The 14,092-nt window shown below is 42.4% G+C and overlaps 1 protein-coding gene across 1 annotated transcript in view; it reads right to left on the bottom strand.

Moving 5' to 3' along the window:
* The window catches only part of TYRO3 (TYRO3 protein tyrosine kinase), a 186,608-nt gene that overhangs the window by 4,900 nt on the left and 167,616 nt on the right, over window positions 1–14,092 (bottom strand). Inside the window, exons 18-19 of the mRNA XM_056546671.1 lie at window positions 7,128–7,287; window positions 4,397–4,533 (exon numbers count right to left, since the gene is read on the bottom strand). Of these exons, the coding sequence (XP_056402646.1) occupies window positions 4,397–4,533; window positions 7,128–7,287 (297 nt within the window). The remainder of the gene's footprint in view (window positions 1–4,396; window positions 4,534–7,127; window positions 7,288–14,092) is intronic.

A 14,092-nucleotide genomic window follows, 5' to 3' on the forward strand; every position in this document is an offset into this window, starting at 1 on the left:
AGGTGCTAGACACATAAAAATTAGATGCACATGGTCAGGATTAGATACTGAGTGATATATTTAAAAAATGTTTTTTTTTTTGTTGGATCTGACGGGTACGCTTTAAGGATAGGGAAAAAGTGTCCCCTACCTGCCATCTCTCGTACGGCACCCCAACTTTACTCATGAATGCAGCAGTATCGACCACCAAACGAACCAGTGGTCAACATGCCCCCTCCATGTATATCCATGGGAGAACCATAGATACACGAGCACACCATGCCGGCTCTCCAATAGAGATACATAAAGGGGACGTCCCAGGCCCCCGCTTCCCCCCCCCCCCCGCACACACACTCTCTACTCAACTAACCACCTCTCCATTCAATATTCCCTTTTGGAAGTGCTGACGGGCGAGTACACATTATTTTTTTCTTAACCCCCATTCACTGCCCTTATGCAATTTGTATTTACAGAGACGGAAAAACCTCTTTAAAAAATATTATATAAATATTTGAAAAAAAAAAATATATAATAATAAAAATCTTCACGTGAAGTGTGAATGTCAGGTGTGCCAAACTTACGCCTAATAGAAAATTAACAAGTTACCTGCGCTATCGTTGTGCCACCACCGGGTGGCACTGTAACACTGATTATTACATCAGGTGCCTTATCCTCTTGTTCCCGGACTATACAAAAGTTCATACTTTACATTCTAAAACAAATTAATTTTATTTTAAATTGGGAATTGATTGAATATTATAATTATTTGTAATAATAATAGATAGATAGATAGATATAGTAGGATATTAGGGGGCACACATTTTTCCAGTTCCATATAGTATGGAGACCATACACTTCCATACACTTTATACAGTTCTTGGAAACTAATTTATTTTTATTTTTTTAATTGAGAATTGATTGATTTAAATAAAAAGAAAAGAAAACAAAGCCATAAAGCATTATTTTCTCCACTGAGCTGAAACAGCATACAAGTGGTTGGAACATTTAGACAAGTGGTGTTCAAATGTAGCAAAACTACAACTCCCAGAATGCCCGGACAGCCAACGGCTGTCCGGGCATGCTGGGAGTTGTAGTTTTGCAACACTTGAAAACCACTAATTTTGGTCTTCCAACCACTTGTACATTTTCATTTTCTAAAAGCAGCACAACCATAAGCATCAATGACTTCTGCACATGCACTAGATTACTAAAAGTGATTAAACTATATCGATTAGGAATTTTATTTCGGGAAAGCGGAGTGCGCCTTTAACTTTGTAGCTTTTGATGCCACAGGCATAACAGACTCCCACCCACCTTCCAGTGTCAGGCCTGCATGGGATTAAAAAAGGTTCCTTAAAAGCCATTATTACTATTAACACTTATGACTCCTATTGAGATGTGGGCGAAGGCTGAATATGATTTTGTGCATGCTGATGTAATTTTTAATGGCTTTTTTTATTTTTATTTTTTGGAATTATATCACTAGAAATATTCTGATATTCTGGAGACATTGTTCTCTCTAGAATATTCTAGCCCTGAGAGTTCTCAAACCATACAAAGCTGGGAGCATGATAATAACATGCGGGGATACTAAGAGAGTAGGTGGAAGATCTGACAGTGTCATACTTATGGATGTAAAAGATGTAGAAGGCAAGGCTGTGTGTACTAGAGAGGCAGATGGTGAGACTGGTATGGGCCTCTGGAGAAGTGGTTTTCCCTATCTTCTTTGCCACTAGGTGGCACCTGTGCAGGATTCCTTCCTCTAGATCAGTTTTTGCCAACAAGGGTGCCTTCAGGGGGCACTAGTGCAGGACTCCTCCCTCTAAAACTGTGTTTTCCAACCAGGATGCCTCAAGCTGTTGCAAAACTACAACTCCCTGCATGCCCAGACAGCCAAAGGCTATCGGCAAAAGCTAGAGGTTCCCTGGTTGGAAAACACTGCTCTGCAACAGCTAGAGGCTCCCTGGTTGGAAAACCCTGCTCTGCAACAGCTAGAGGCTTCCTGGTTGGAAAACACTGATCGGCAACAGCTAGAGGCTCCCTGGTTGGAAAACACTGCTCTGCAACAGCTAGAGGCTCCCTGGTTGGAAAACACTGCTCTGCAACAGCTAGAGGCTCCCTGGTTGGAAAACACTGTTCTGCAACCGCTAGAGGCTCCCTGGTTGGAAAACACTGCTCTGCAACAGCTAAAGGCTCCCTGGTTGGAAAACTGAACACAGCTTGAAATTCTGAGCATCAAATCTGCCCAGAATACTGTACGTGTGAACAGACCCTAAGGGGTAAAACAAGCACCAGGCCTTTCTGTGCTATGTTGAAGGGTCAGGCATCATAACAGGTGGCCATTTTTAACCTTTGCTCTGTGGCCCCCTCACTTCTGTGTACACCAATGCCAAAGGATTTCTGTAATGAGTACTAGAACTAAAGAACAAAGCTTACATAGTAGAAATATTAAAAATACACCTTCCTCAGTAGAAATGTGTATACACATTTCTACTGAGGAAGGGGTTGAAGGACCACAAATCCCAGCACCCCAAAACGCGTTTAGGTTTCTGGCACCGTTCACACTGACACAATAGTATCCGCACTCTACCTTGGAAGTCCTGGAAACAGAGGAGTTAATCCAGCTCTATCCCGCCCTGCCAGGCGGCAATCTACTTCCAACTACCTCCCGCAGTCTAGGTCTCCATCAGGGACACTGCTCCCGGACTCACCACTGCTCCCGTGCTCACTGCCACTCTTGCCGGAGTGTGGGCATTTTACCATCACAAAGCAGCCGGAGAGCCGCCGCAACCAGCGGTACGGAACATCGCGTCACGCCCCCCTGCCACCGGTGTTGCGAGTGCAGTGCGAGACCGTCGTGCCCCCCTGCCATCGGGGTGACGAGAGCAGCGTGAGACCGTGACCTACGGTGGAGGATAATATAACCGCCAATGACTGACACATAGCAGTGGTGAGAAACATCATTTGTATATACCATTCTTCTGGAGATTGACTCTCTATTTTTTCTAAGTGCACATATATCTCTACCAATTAACGGGACTATATTCCGATTTTTACAATTCAGCATTTTATATTGTTTATTTGATATCTCACTAGGGCCCAGTGAGAATATCTTGTAAAGTGCCAAGTAATGTGTAAAATTATTGATTATAATTTTTTTATATTGACGCTGTTATATAAATATTTATTTCCTCTCCTATCATTATGCACCATGGTTGGTGAGGTCCTTGAGGTATAAGCTAATATTTTGATTATAAAGTCAGGAACAGCCGAGCCGAGAAGTTCGTGACAAATCAAATCACTGTAAATTCGCTCATCTCTAGTTATATGCTGCACAATTTCAATTTGTACATCAAGCAACAGAAAAGCTAGAATCGGCCCTGTCCGGCCACCACTCCGTCAACTCTATATATTACCTCTGAAGATAACCAATTTTATAATCCTCCCAGTTCACTGCCCCCATCATGATAAACCACCCCCTGTCTTTATTTTTATTATTTTTTTGTTGTCTACCTTGATATTACTCTGTATTTTCCACTCAGTCAGATTCACAGACTGGGAAGGGGAGTTCCCCATCAGGCATGACATCTTCTGAAGACATACAGGGGAGAACTTCCTCCCTCACTCTGCTACACACAGCCCAGAGCAGTTCAATGTGAGATGAGCAATGATTAGCTAAGGCTGCACACACACCCCTCAGCACTCCAGACTGCATTTCCTTATTTTCGACTTCTGCCAGGCCAGCAGGAGTCCAAAGTCTGTGCAAAAGATGGGGGGGAAATGTGCTTTGGACAAGTAGGGAGACACTTAGTGGCAGCTTTTTTAAACACTAAAAACATCGAAAACTAATAAAAAAAAAAAAAAAAAAAAAAGTATATTAGAAAGATTTTTCATTACCATAAGGAGTGCAATAGCAAAAATTAGTTTTAATGAATGACAGTGCCCATTTAAATGTCTTCAGCAGTCCTATAGTGAGAGAGGGGAACAGTGGCCAAACATATGCGCTAGAACCCAATCTCCTTGGGGGCAAGGGACCCCCATTTTCTTTACAGTGGGGGTTCCAGCCAGTCTGACCTCACCCACTGATTCCTGTGGATAATGGATATATTATAGTCTCTGGATAATCCCTTAAATCCAACCTAATAGCTGCTTCTCGTTGGCATCCAGTGAAAGGAGATTTATAGGCCATAAATTGATGCGCTCCGAGTTCCCTGGCACTCAGGCACATTGTAAATACATGTACTTTTTAATGAGGAGCAGAAGCCAGTCTGAATGTACAGCAGATGCTCTCATTATGGCTTATTTTTCATCATCTCTTTAGATCTTTCAGCGATATCTTACAGAAAAGAAGACGCTTGCACAGGATGCCCTCTCCCTAACCTCTGCAGGAAGAGGCACAGGTGGGCACAGTACTTACAGCTCATCCAGACAGTCCGGCGGCTGCTTCAATCTATTTCCAGCAAGGAGGTAGCTGTAGATTTCAGAATTCTCGATGCCGGCGTAAGGGGTTTGTCCCAGGGTGACTATCTCCCAAAGGGTGACACCGAAAGCCCACTAGGAAATAATTGGCATAAGATACTGTTAGGACAGTGAGCAAAATTCTATTCATTACAGCAGTGGTTTCCAACCAGGGTGCCTCCAGCTGTGGCAAAACTACAACTCCCAGCATGCCCAGACAGCCGAAGGCTGTCTGGGCATGCTGGGAATTGTAGTTTTACCACAGCTGGAGGCACCCTGGTTGAGAAACACTGCATTACAGTAAAGAAACCATTAAGGAGCATTTATCTCCTACCAAGATAGACCAAAAAGGATTATCACAGCTTTCCTTAAAGGGGTACTCCACTGGAGTACGGGTGCCTGAAAGTTAAACAGATTTGTAAATTACTATTTAAAAATCTTAATCCTTCCAGTACTTATCAGCTGCTGTATGCAGCTGCTGTATGCACTTTTAGAATTTCCTTTCTGTCTGACCACAGTGCTCTCTGCTGACACCTCTGTCCATGTCAGGATTTGTCCAGAGTACCTTTGTCCAAATCTCCCTAGCAAACCTCTCCTGATGTGGACAGTTCCTGACATGGACAGAGGTGTCAGCAGAGAGCACTGTGGTCAGACAGAAAGGAAATTCAAAAAGAAAAAAGAACTTCCTGTGGACTATATAGCAGCTGATAAGTACTGGAAGGATTAAGATGTTTAAATAGAAGTAATTTACAAATCTGTTTAACTTTCTGGCACCAATTGATTAAAAAAATAAAAATAAATAAGGTTTCCAGTGGAGTACCCCTTTAAAAGCGAATGGTGTCACGTTGTGGCACTGGCGGGTTGTAATGCAATCCCATTCACTTACATTAGCTGCGATACCGCACGGTTCAGGAAAGTGAATGATGGGTCTATCTTTGGCCATGCACGCCATGTAACTTTAAACTAATATATGGCTTAATAAAATGTCTGACAACCTGACAAAAGACATCACAACTTAAAGAGCTTGTAAAGTATTGGAATCACATGGGGGTTTTCTTCTAAAAAGCAATGCCACTGTCTGTGGGTTGTGTCAGGTATTGGGGCTCAGCTGTATTGAAATTAATGGGAAACTCCGATACCGCACAACCAGTGGACATACGTTGCACAATTTGTGGAGGAAACCTGTATAACCCCTTTGATGCTAGGTTCACATGGAGAAAATTTGAAAATGCTGCAACGAGTCCACAATGAAGTCTATGATTGAAATATGCAAATTGTGATGTAGTGGACAGTTCACCCTTTATAATGACAACAGTGAGATTCAGTGAGTGATGTGATGACAAGAGTGAGAAGTAGAGATGAGCGAACTTACAGTAAATTCGATTCGTCACAAACTTCTCGGCTCAGCAGTTGATGACTTATCCTGCATAAATTAGTTCAGCCTTCAGGTGCTCCGGTGGGCTGGGAAAGGTGGATACATTCCTAGGAAAGAGTCTCCTAGGACTGTATCCACCTTTTCCAGCCCACCGGAGCACCGGAAAGCTGAACTAATTTATGCAGGAAAAGTCATCAACTGCCGAGCCGAGAAGTTCATGACGAATCGAATTTACTGTAAGTTCGCTCATCTCTAGTGAGAAGTTATATTCAGAGGGTACAGTGTCTGGCAGTATTATATTCAGGGGAGAAGTGTGTGTGGTAGAGTTATATTTAGGGGGTACAGTGTTTGGCAGTATTATATTCAGGGGGAACAGTGTGTGGTAGGGTTATATTTAGGGGGTACAGTGTTTGGCAGTATTATATTCAGGGGGAACAGTGTCTGGCAGTATTATATTCAGAGGGTACAGTGTCTGGCAGTATTATATTCAGGGGGGAAGTGTGTGTGGTAGAGTTATATTTAGGGGGTACAGTGTTTAGCAGTATTATATTCAGGGGGAACAGTGTGTGGTAGGGTTATATTTAGGGGGTACAGTGTCTGGCAGTATTATATTCAGGGGGAACAGTGTGTGGTAGGGTTATATTTAGGGGGTACAGTGTTTGGCAGTATTATATTCAGGGGGAACAGTGTGTGGTAGGGATATATTTAGGGGGTACAGTGTCTGGCAGGTTATAATGATTATTTTCGTCATATAGAGGATGAGGACAAAGTGAGGAACCTATGATTTCCGGGCATCAGACTCTGAACAAGTAGATGGAGCTGGAAGAATGCATGGCATCTGGACCAGATGAAGGAAAAAGGAAAGACAACAGAGAAGACGTCACTCAGGTGCCTGATGTTAATGTGTATTCTTCTGACTGTCCCATCACTGCTGTAGTCACTTGTAAGTTCTGCAGTGAAACTGTCCTCCATATGTGGCTCTCCAGCTGTTACAAACGACAACTCCCATAATGCCTGAGGCTCTCCAGGCATGATGGGAGTTGTAGCTTTTTAACAGCTGTAGAGCCACTTGAACCGAGGTGATCGTGGGGGTCCCAGCATTCGGACCACCTAGGCTTATTTTAAAAGGAGTGTGCCTATTTTTGGTCCTGTTCTGCCCTGCCACAGGGGGATGGGGGGACCAGGGCCATTTTTTTGCACCAGAGCCCTGTGGTGTCCACCTACACCCCTGGAAACAATCATACCTTTATTTCCATTACCAATAGTACAGACTAATTTGTGTACAATGTAACAACTTCTGAGATAAAGAACCCACCACATCACTGTACACGGTGTAAACATTGTCTGCCAGGCTTTCCAGTGCCAACCATTTTACAGGAAGCTTGGATGCGCATCCCTGACGGTAATAGTCCCCGCTGTAGATCTTCTTGGAGAGACCAAAATCGGCAACACACACTGTCATGTCCTCATTTAACCTAGGCAAGAGAAACAGAATACCAGTGTAAGGTAATTCAGTGTAGACGGAGAAGGAATACATAGTACCCTGAGGCTATAAATGTTGCAGATGAATGTTTCATGTCTATGATAACAGAAAATAAAGTTAATGTAATCAAATTCTTACTATCAGTGCTTGAGGTCACAGGCTCAGTTGTTGCAGCCACCCTGCTCTTGTGTGCAATAACATTTCTTTACAGAGGTTCAGTACATATGTTTAAGACCATGGTCACCTTTGAATACACTTTGTATTCTTGATTTGTACTTTTGTGCATTTTCTACATATGTCTTTATCACAAATTTTGTTTAGTTTCTCTCTTTCAGCATCCTGCCTTGTCCTGTTCACAGTGAAGTCCGTCAGAGGCCACCTAAAGATCTCAGTCTCCGGTTCTTATCACTTCTGAATAAATGTCCAACCCAATTTATGGCCAGATCAAAGTTGGTCCTAAATCAGCTTAGAAGCTAATTCAGGTGAGGAGAGAAGAGTTGTAGACTGAGCCTCTGTGAAGCAGTCTGATGGATGTCACTCTGAACAGGACACAGCAGATAGCTGGGGAAAAGAAACAAAACGGAATGTGTTTTAACGACCAGTGGAGAAAATGTTTTTTTTTTTTTTTCACCATAATAGGCAAAAAGCAAGAATAAAAAATTCATTCCAAGATGTCTATGGTCTTTAAAGGGGAACTCCCATGGAAAACTTTTTTTTTTTTAATCAACTGGTTCCAGAAAGTTAAACAGATTTGTAAATTACTTCTAATAAAAATCTTAATCCTTCCAGTGCTTTTTAGGGGCTGTATACTACAGAGGATATGTTTTTCTTTTTGGATTTCTCTTATGTCACGAGCACAGTGCCCTCTGCTGACCTCTGCTGTCCATTTTAGGAACTGTCCAGAGCAGCATATGTTTGCTATGGGGATTTTCTCCTGCTCTGGACAGTTCCTAAAATGGACAGCAGAGGTCAGCAGAGAGCACCGTGGTCATGAAATAAGAGAAATCCAAAAAGAAAAACATTTCCTCTGTAGTATACAGCCACTAAAAAGTACTGGAAGGATTAAGATTTTTTAATAGAAGTAATTTACAAATCTGTTTAATTTTCTGGCACCAGTTGATCTAAAAAAAATAAATAAAAAATAAAAAGTTTTCCATGGGAGTACCCCTTTAAACCTTCTTAGCTATCCCCATTTAAAAGAACAAGAGAGATTTTGTTGGAGGGGGAAATTTGCATACTGTGCCTGGCATTACTTACTTAGGTAAGTGAATAATGCATGCTTTTATTTTGTTATATTTTACAATTTATCATGATGTACTATCTGCAATCTAGTTGTAGGGTCTACCAGACGGCAGACCATAGAAGAAGATGCAGCAGGAGGCAGTCGGAACCCTGTGATTACACTGCGGGGGTCTAACAAGTCTGACTTAGCCCTGATAATACTTCAGATGCCATGATCGTTAATGCTGATTGCTAATGTCCGCCATTGCCGGCGGGACGCAGCAGCCAGGGTGAATGAGGCAGCATGAAGCTACAGCAGCTCCTGTTAAGTACCACAGCACCAGGACATACATTTAAGTCCTTGTCCTTAAAGGATAGGGGATAAGTGTCTGATCGCAGGGTTCTGGCTGCTGGGACCCCCTGCGATCTCCTGCATCGGCGCACCAGTAATCCGCATGCACAGAGCAATCTCTGCTCTGTGCCGGATTACGGTCGACCTTGGCCCGAAACTGTGGCCTACATGACCCCTCCATATATCTTTATTAAAGATCTGGAGATAGGCGAATGACCTGAACGAAGAGGACGTGACGACCACAGCTGCTATGAAGCCGAGCCCTGTGCTCTCTGAATATAAATGTTCACTGTAAGGTGAGTACCCCTTTAAGGGGTTAATCCGATCTGTTCTGAAAAGAAACATACCCCAAATACATAAATATTTCATAGCTAAAAATGGTCTTACTAGGACACAATCCACCCCCATTGCTGCTCTAATATTCTAATCTGTCAAATTAAAGGCATAAAGAACAACCCAAACCCAAATCTAGAGAAAAAGGAGATCCCCCCCTCCTTGCTATCATTTCCCTGCACCCATGATTGCTAAAAGGGACATGGAATGGCTTTCTTTTCTTCCACAGACACTGAGCTTACTGGTTGCCCGGCAACAGTATAATAACTATGTAAAAGTATATTAAAAAGTAGCAAAGGGAAAAAAAAATAGAAATCTTTTTATGGCATAGCCGCAGTTTAGCATAGGAAAAATAGATGTTTCCAGACAACAGGGTAAAAATAGCCTGAGCTGACAGATGAAAATTGTCACATATGGTTCCCACTCAGTTAATTTGCTTTTGTAATTATAAACGGAAAGAAATGTACATGAATAGAATCACCTGAATAACTTAGAGAAAAGGGGGCATTCTGCAACATTTAAGGAATCAACACAAATTTAGTGTCGGATCAAAAACCTATTAACATATAGCAGAGACTTTATTTATAGACTGAAAATTGTTCATTTTTTAAATAAAGGGTATCTGGCACCAGACAGAAGGGCTCCTGTAAGAATTTTGGCAACTTTATAGAAGAGGGACATGGGTCACATGGCTGAACTGGAGAGGGTACAGAGGAGGGTGACCAAGGTAAATTAAAGGGGTACTACGGTGGGAAACAATGTTTTTAAAAAAGAAAAAAAAATCAACTGACCCAGAAAGTTAAACAGATTTGTAAATTACTTCTATTAAAAAATCTTAATCCTTCCAGTACTTATCAGCTACTGAATGCCCCAAGGAAGTTCTTTTCTGTTTTAATTTCTTTTCTGTCTGACCACGGTGCTCTCTGCTGTCCATGTCAGAACTGTCCAGAGCAGGAAAGGTTTTCTATGGGGATTTGCTTCTAATCTGGACAGTTCCTGACATGGACAGAGGTGTCAGCAGAGAGCACTGTTGTCAGACTGGAAAGAACCACACAACTTCATCTGGAGCATACAACAGCTGATAAATACTGGAAGTATTACGTTTTTTAAATAGAAGTAATTTACAAATCAGTTTAACATTCTAACGACTTAGAAGACATGAGAGACGACACTCACCATCCAGAGACATGCTTTATTCACGATGTGCGAGCATAATTGGTACAGGCAGGTCTGGCAGTGCGAGAGCGGGGGCAGTTGCCCCCACTCTCGCACTGCCAGACCTGCTTGTACCAGCTATGCCCGCACATCGTGAATAAATCATATCTCTGGATGGTGAGTGCCGTCTCTCATGTCTTCTTTGTCATTGGATACCTATGCTTTTTAGGCTGAAAACCACCACACCAGACCATTACAAGTCGGCTCGGACTGTCCCCGGTACCGTGCTTATTTGACACCTAGTGACGTCAGTGCTGGATTTGTCCCTCCATCTCACTGCTGTTTAACTTTCTGTCAACAGGTGATTTAAAAAACAAAAATTCCCACCGGAGTACCCCTTTAATGGTATGGAAGAAAGGTGTTGGCAACAATGGAAAAATACTGGAGGAAGTTACTGGCACTGGATGGCCATATAGTGTACACTATGTTCACTGTACATGGTTGTGGGGGGCATAGTAAGGAACATTGGGCATAGCTTTGCTTTGCACTCTATTTGGCGCTAAGTGAGTAGAAGACAGAATTAGATGGTCACTGAAAAACTACATGGGCACTGCATGGCTCTATGTACATCCTATTTATCCAGGGACAATATATAACATATGGAGGTTACTAAGGAGGGACTACACTAAAAATAGTCCTGCTGCGCCTGCTGTCCTTCTTTCCTCTCCCAAAAACATGCTATGATGTTGTACTTATTGCTGGTAATATAGTCTGTTTAGCAATGAATGTGCCAAGCATCAATTATTTCTATGACAGCTGCATATCTAATTCAAAAGCAGTTTTCCTACAAATTTGCTGTAGGAAAATTGTACGCAACCCACTTTTTGTAGATGCACACTAAGTACTGCACATAATGTGGTTACCCGTGCATGTGCCTGGTGAGACACTCAAAGACAAGTTTCCTAATAGCAAATGTTTAAATATGGCAAAATAAAAATCATAATAAAATTATTACAGCAAAACACACACAAAAAAGAATTATATATATATATATATATATATATATATATACACACACACATACATATATACGCACATACATATCCATCTACATACATATATATATATATATATATATATATATATATATACACACACACACACACACACACATACATATCCATATATATATATATATATATATATATATTTGTCAAGTAGAAAATCTTGATAAAGCACTCACCACAGCCAGAGATTCAGCAACACCGTTCAGATTTATTCCAAGCTTGGATCGGTACAAACAATGCGGACACATACACAGGGAGCACTGATGGAACAGGTGAGGCAGGGGTGTGACGGAGGGGTGGCAACCGGTTTCACACACTGAGGCTCTTCCTCTGGCGGGGGCGTGGCGGAGGGGTGGCAACCGGTTTCACGCACTGAGGCGTGGGCCAGAGGAAGCGCCTCAGTGCGTGAAACCGGTTGCCACCCCTCCATCACGCCCCCGCCAGAGGAAGCACCTCAGTGCGTGAAACCGGTTGCCACCCCTCTGTCACGCCCCCGCCTCACCTGTTCCATCAGTGCTACCTGTGTGTCTGTCCGCATTGTTTGTACCGATCCAAGCTAGCAATAAATCTGAACTGTGTTGCTGAATCTCTGGCTTTGGTGAGTGCTTTATCAATATTTTCTACTTGTCAAAAGTATGATGCATCACTAAACCTTTCCTGATATGAGCACCGCCATCACCCATAGCAACCTTTAATTGTCCAGACACCTACACTAGCTGAACTATACTACTCATACTACTGCTCTCTGTATGCACTAACAGTAGCGGTGCCAGACCTAGTCCCTTGTTGTGAAATATATATATATTGGCTACCTCCATGTTGGCTCCTGCACCCCACCCACCTCTATTAGGTGTATATAAGGTGCCTTGGATGTTTCAGACCTTGCAATGCCTGTTGAACTGTTCACACAGAGGCATATTCACAGTGTAGGGTCCGTCCCAGAATGAGGTCACCTTACCGTGGTGGGACGGTCCGCGCTAATTGGCGCCAAATTCGCAAGCTAAGTACCTCATAATTTCATAGTTTCATATTTTCATTTATTGCATTACAGCTGTATAGCTTTTCATGTTCTATCTATATACTCATGTTTTATCTATATACTTATGTTTTATCTATATCTTTGTGCTAGCAGTGTGCTGCTGTATTCTCCTGTTGCTGTATATATATATATATATATATATATATTTAATTTTTCATTTTTTTATTAATCAAAAACAGTATCTTATTTTTGGAATTTCAGTGCTTCCTTTAAACTTATGGTCATTTATTCTTTTTAAGTATTTCAAAACAAAACATCAAAGACAAAAAAAGAAAAGGAAACAAAAAAAACTGCAAGCACTAATATGAAAGCTATGAATAATTCAAGTAAACCGTGAATAACCTTCTATGCATTTCAGACCAATATACCATACTGTGCTAGCAACCGTCCAACCCCCCGAATATATTAGGCTGCTTTATTGTTCATTATTTGAATACTTATGCAAAGACTTACTGACATAATGACCACACAGAAGGCAAGACGATCAATTCAGAGTTTGGGTATAAGGACGGATAAAGCTTGTTTTAACTCGAGAGAATTTAAATTCAAATAAATAAATAAGATAGGAAGCCATCTGTTTTATTGGCCTCCGTCATCTACGGCTTAGGATCTGCAAATTCAATTAGGTAGAGAAATTCTGCCTTCTCAATCTGGTGGTAGGGTGCACTTGCGTAGGTCTTTTATTTAAATCCTATTGTCCTCTCTACGAGTATGGCGCATAATTTAACAATATTGTGTTAGTGTCCCAGATTCCAGGAAGCTTTACAGTAACACAACTTAATGAACAAATTCACGCTTCCAGAAGAGTCGTTATAAATGCTTGCCATGCCTACTATGATATCACAGTCACTAATGATTATTCCCCTACAAGTTCATCACCTAAATGTAGCAAAATGAGATATTATTCCAGTTGCCCATTGCTTACGTCAAGAATGATCGCTTTTAGTAAGCCGGTGTCGATTTAACCCCTTGAGAACATAGCCCATTGTGGCATTTTGAATGCAGCCATTTTTAATTTTGGGGGTTTTCATTGTTTCCTTCTTGCCTTATAAGATACATACCGTAACTTTATTTCACATACCGTATTTTTCGTCCTATAGGACGCACCGGCGTATAAGACGTACCCAATTTTTAGGGGCAAAATCGAAAAAAATAAAGATTTTGAACCCAATAGTGGTCTTCAACCTGCGGACCTCCAGATGTTGCAAAACTACAACTCCCAGCATGCCCGGACAGCCGTTGGCTGTCCGGGCATGCTGGGAGTTGTAGTTTTGCAACATCTGGAGGTCCGCAGATTGAAGACCACTGCAGGAGATGGTAATACTCACGTGTCCCCGCCGCTCCGGACCCGTCACCGCTGCCCTGGATGTCGCTCCTTTGCTGTCGCCATGTCCCCGTCGCTCTGGAACGTCTCTGCTGCCGGCCAGGTATCCTCGCACTCAGTCACCGCCATCACGTCATTACGCATGCCGACGCACGTACGCGACGACGTGATGACGAGGAAGGAGAGCGCCGGCATACAGGGGATCCCTGAACGGAGAAGACACCGAGGAGGCAGGTAAGGTCCCCCCCGGTGTCCTGTAAGCACTAACCCGGCTATTCAGTCGGGCTGTTCGGGACCACCGTGGTG

Source organism: Hyla sarda, chromosome 11 (genome assembly GCF_029499605.1).
Source record: "Hyla sarda isolate aHylSar1 chromosome 11, aHylSar1.hap1, whole genome shotgun sequence".
NCBI classification, from domain to species: Eukaryota; Metazoa; Chordata; class Amphibia; order Anura; family Hylidae; genus Hyla; species Hyla sarda.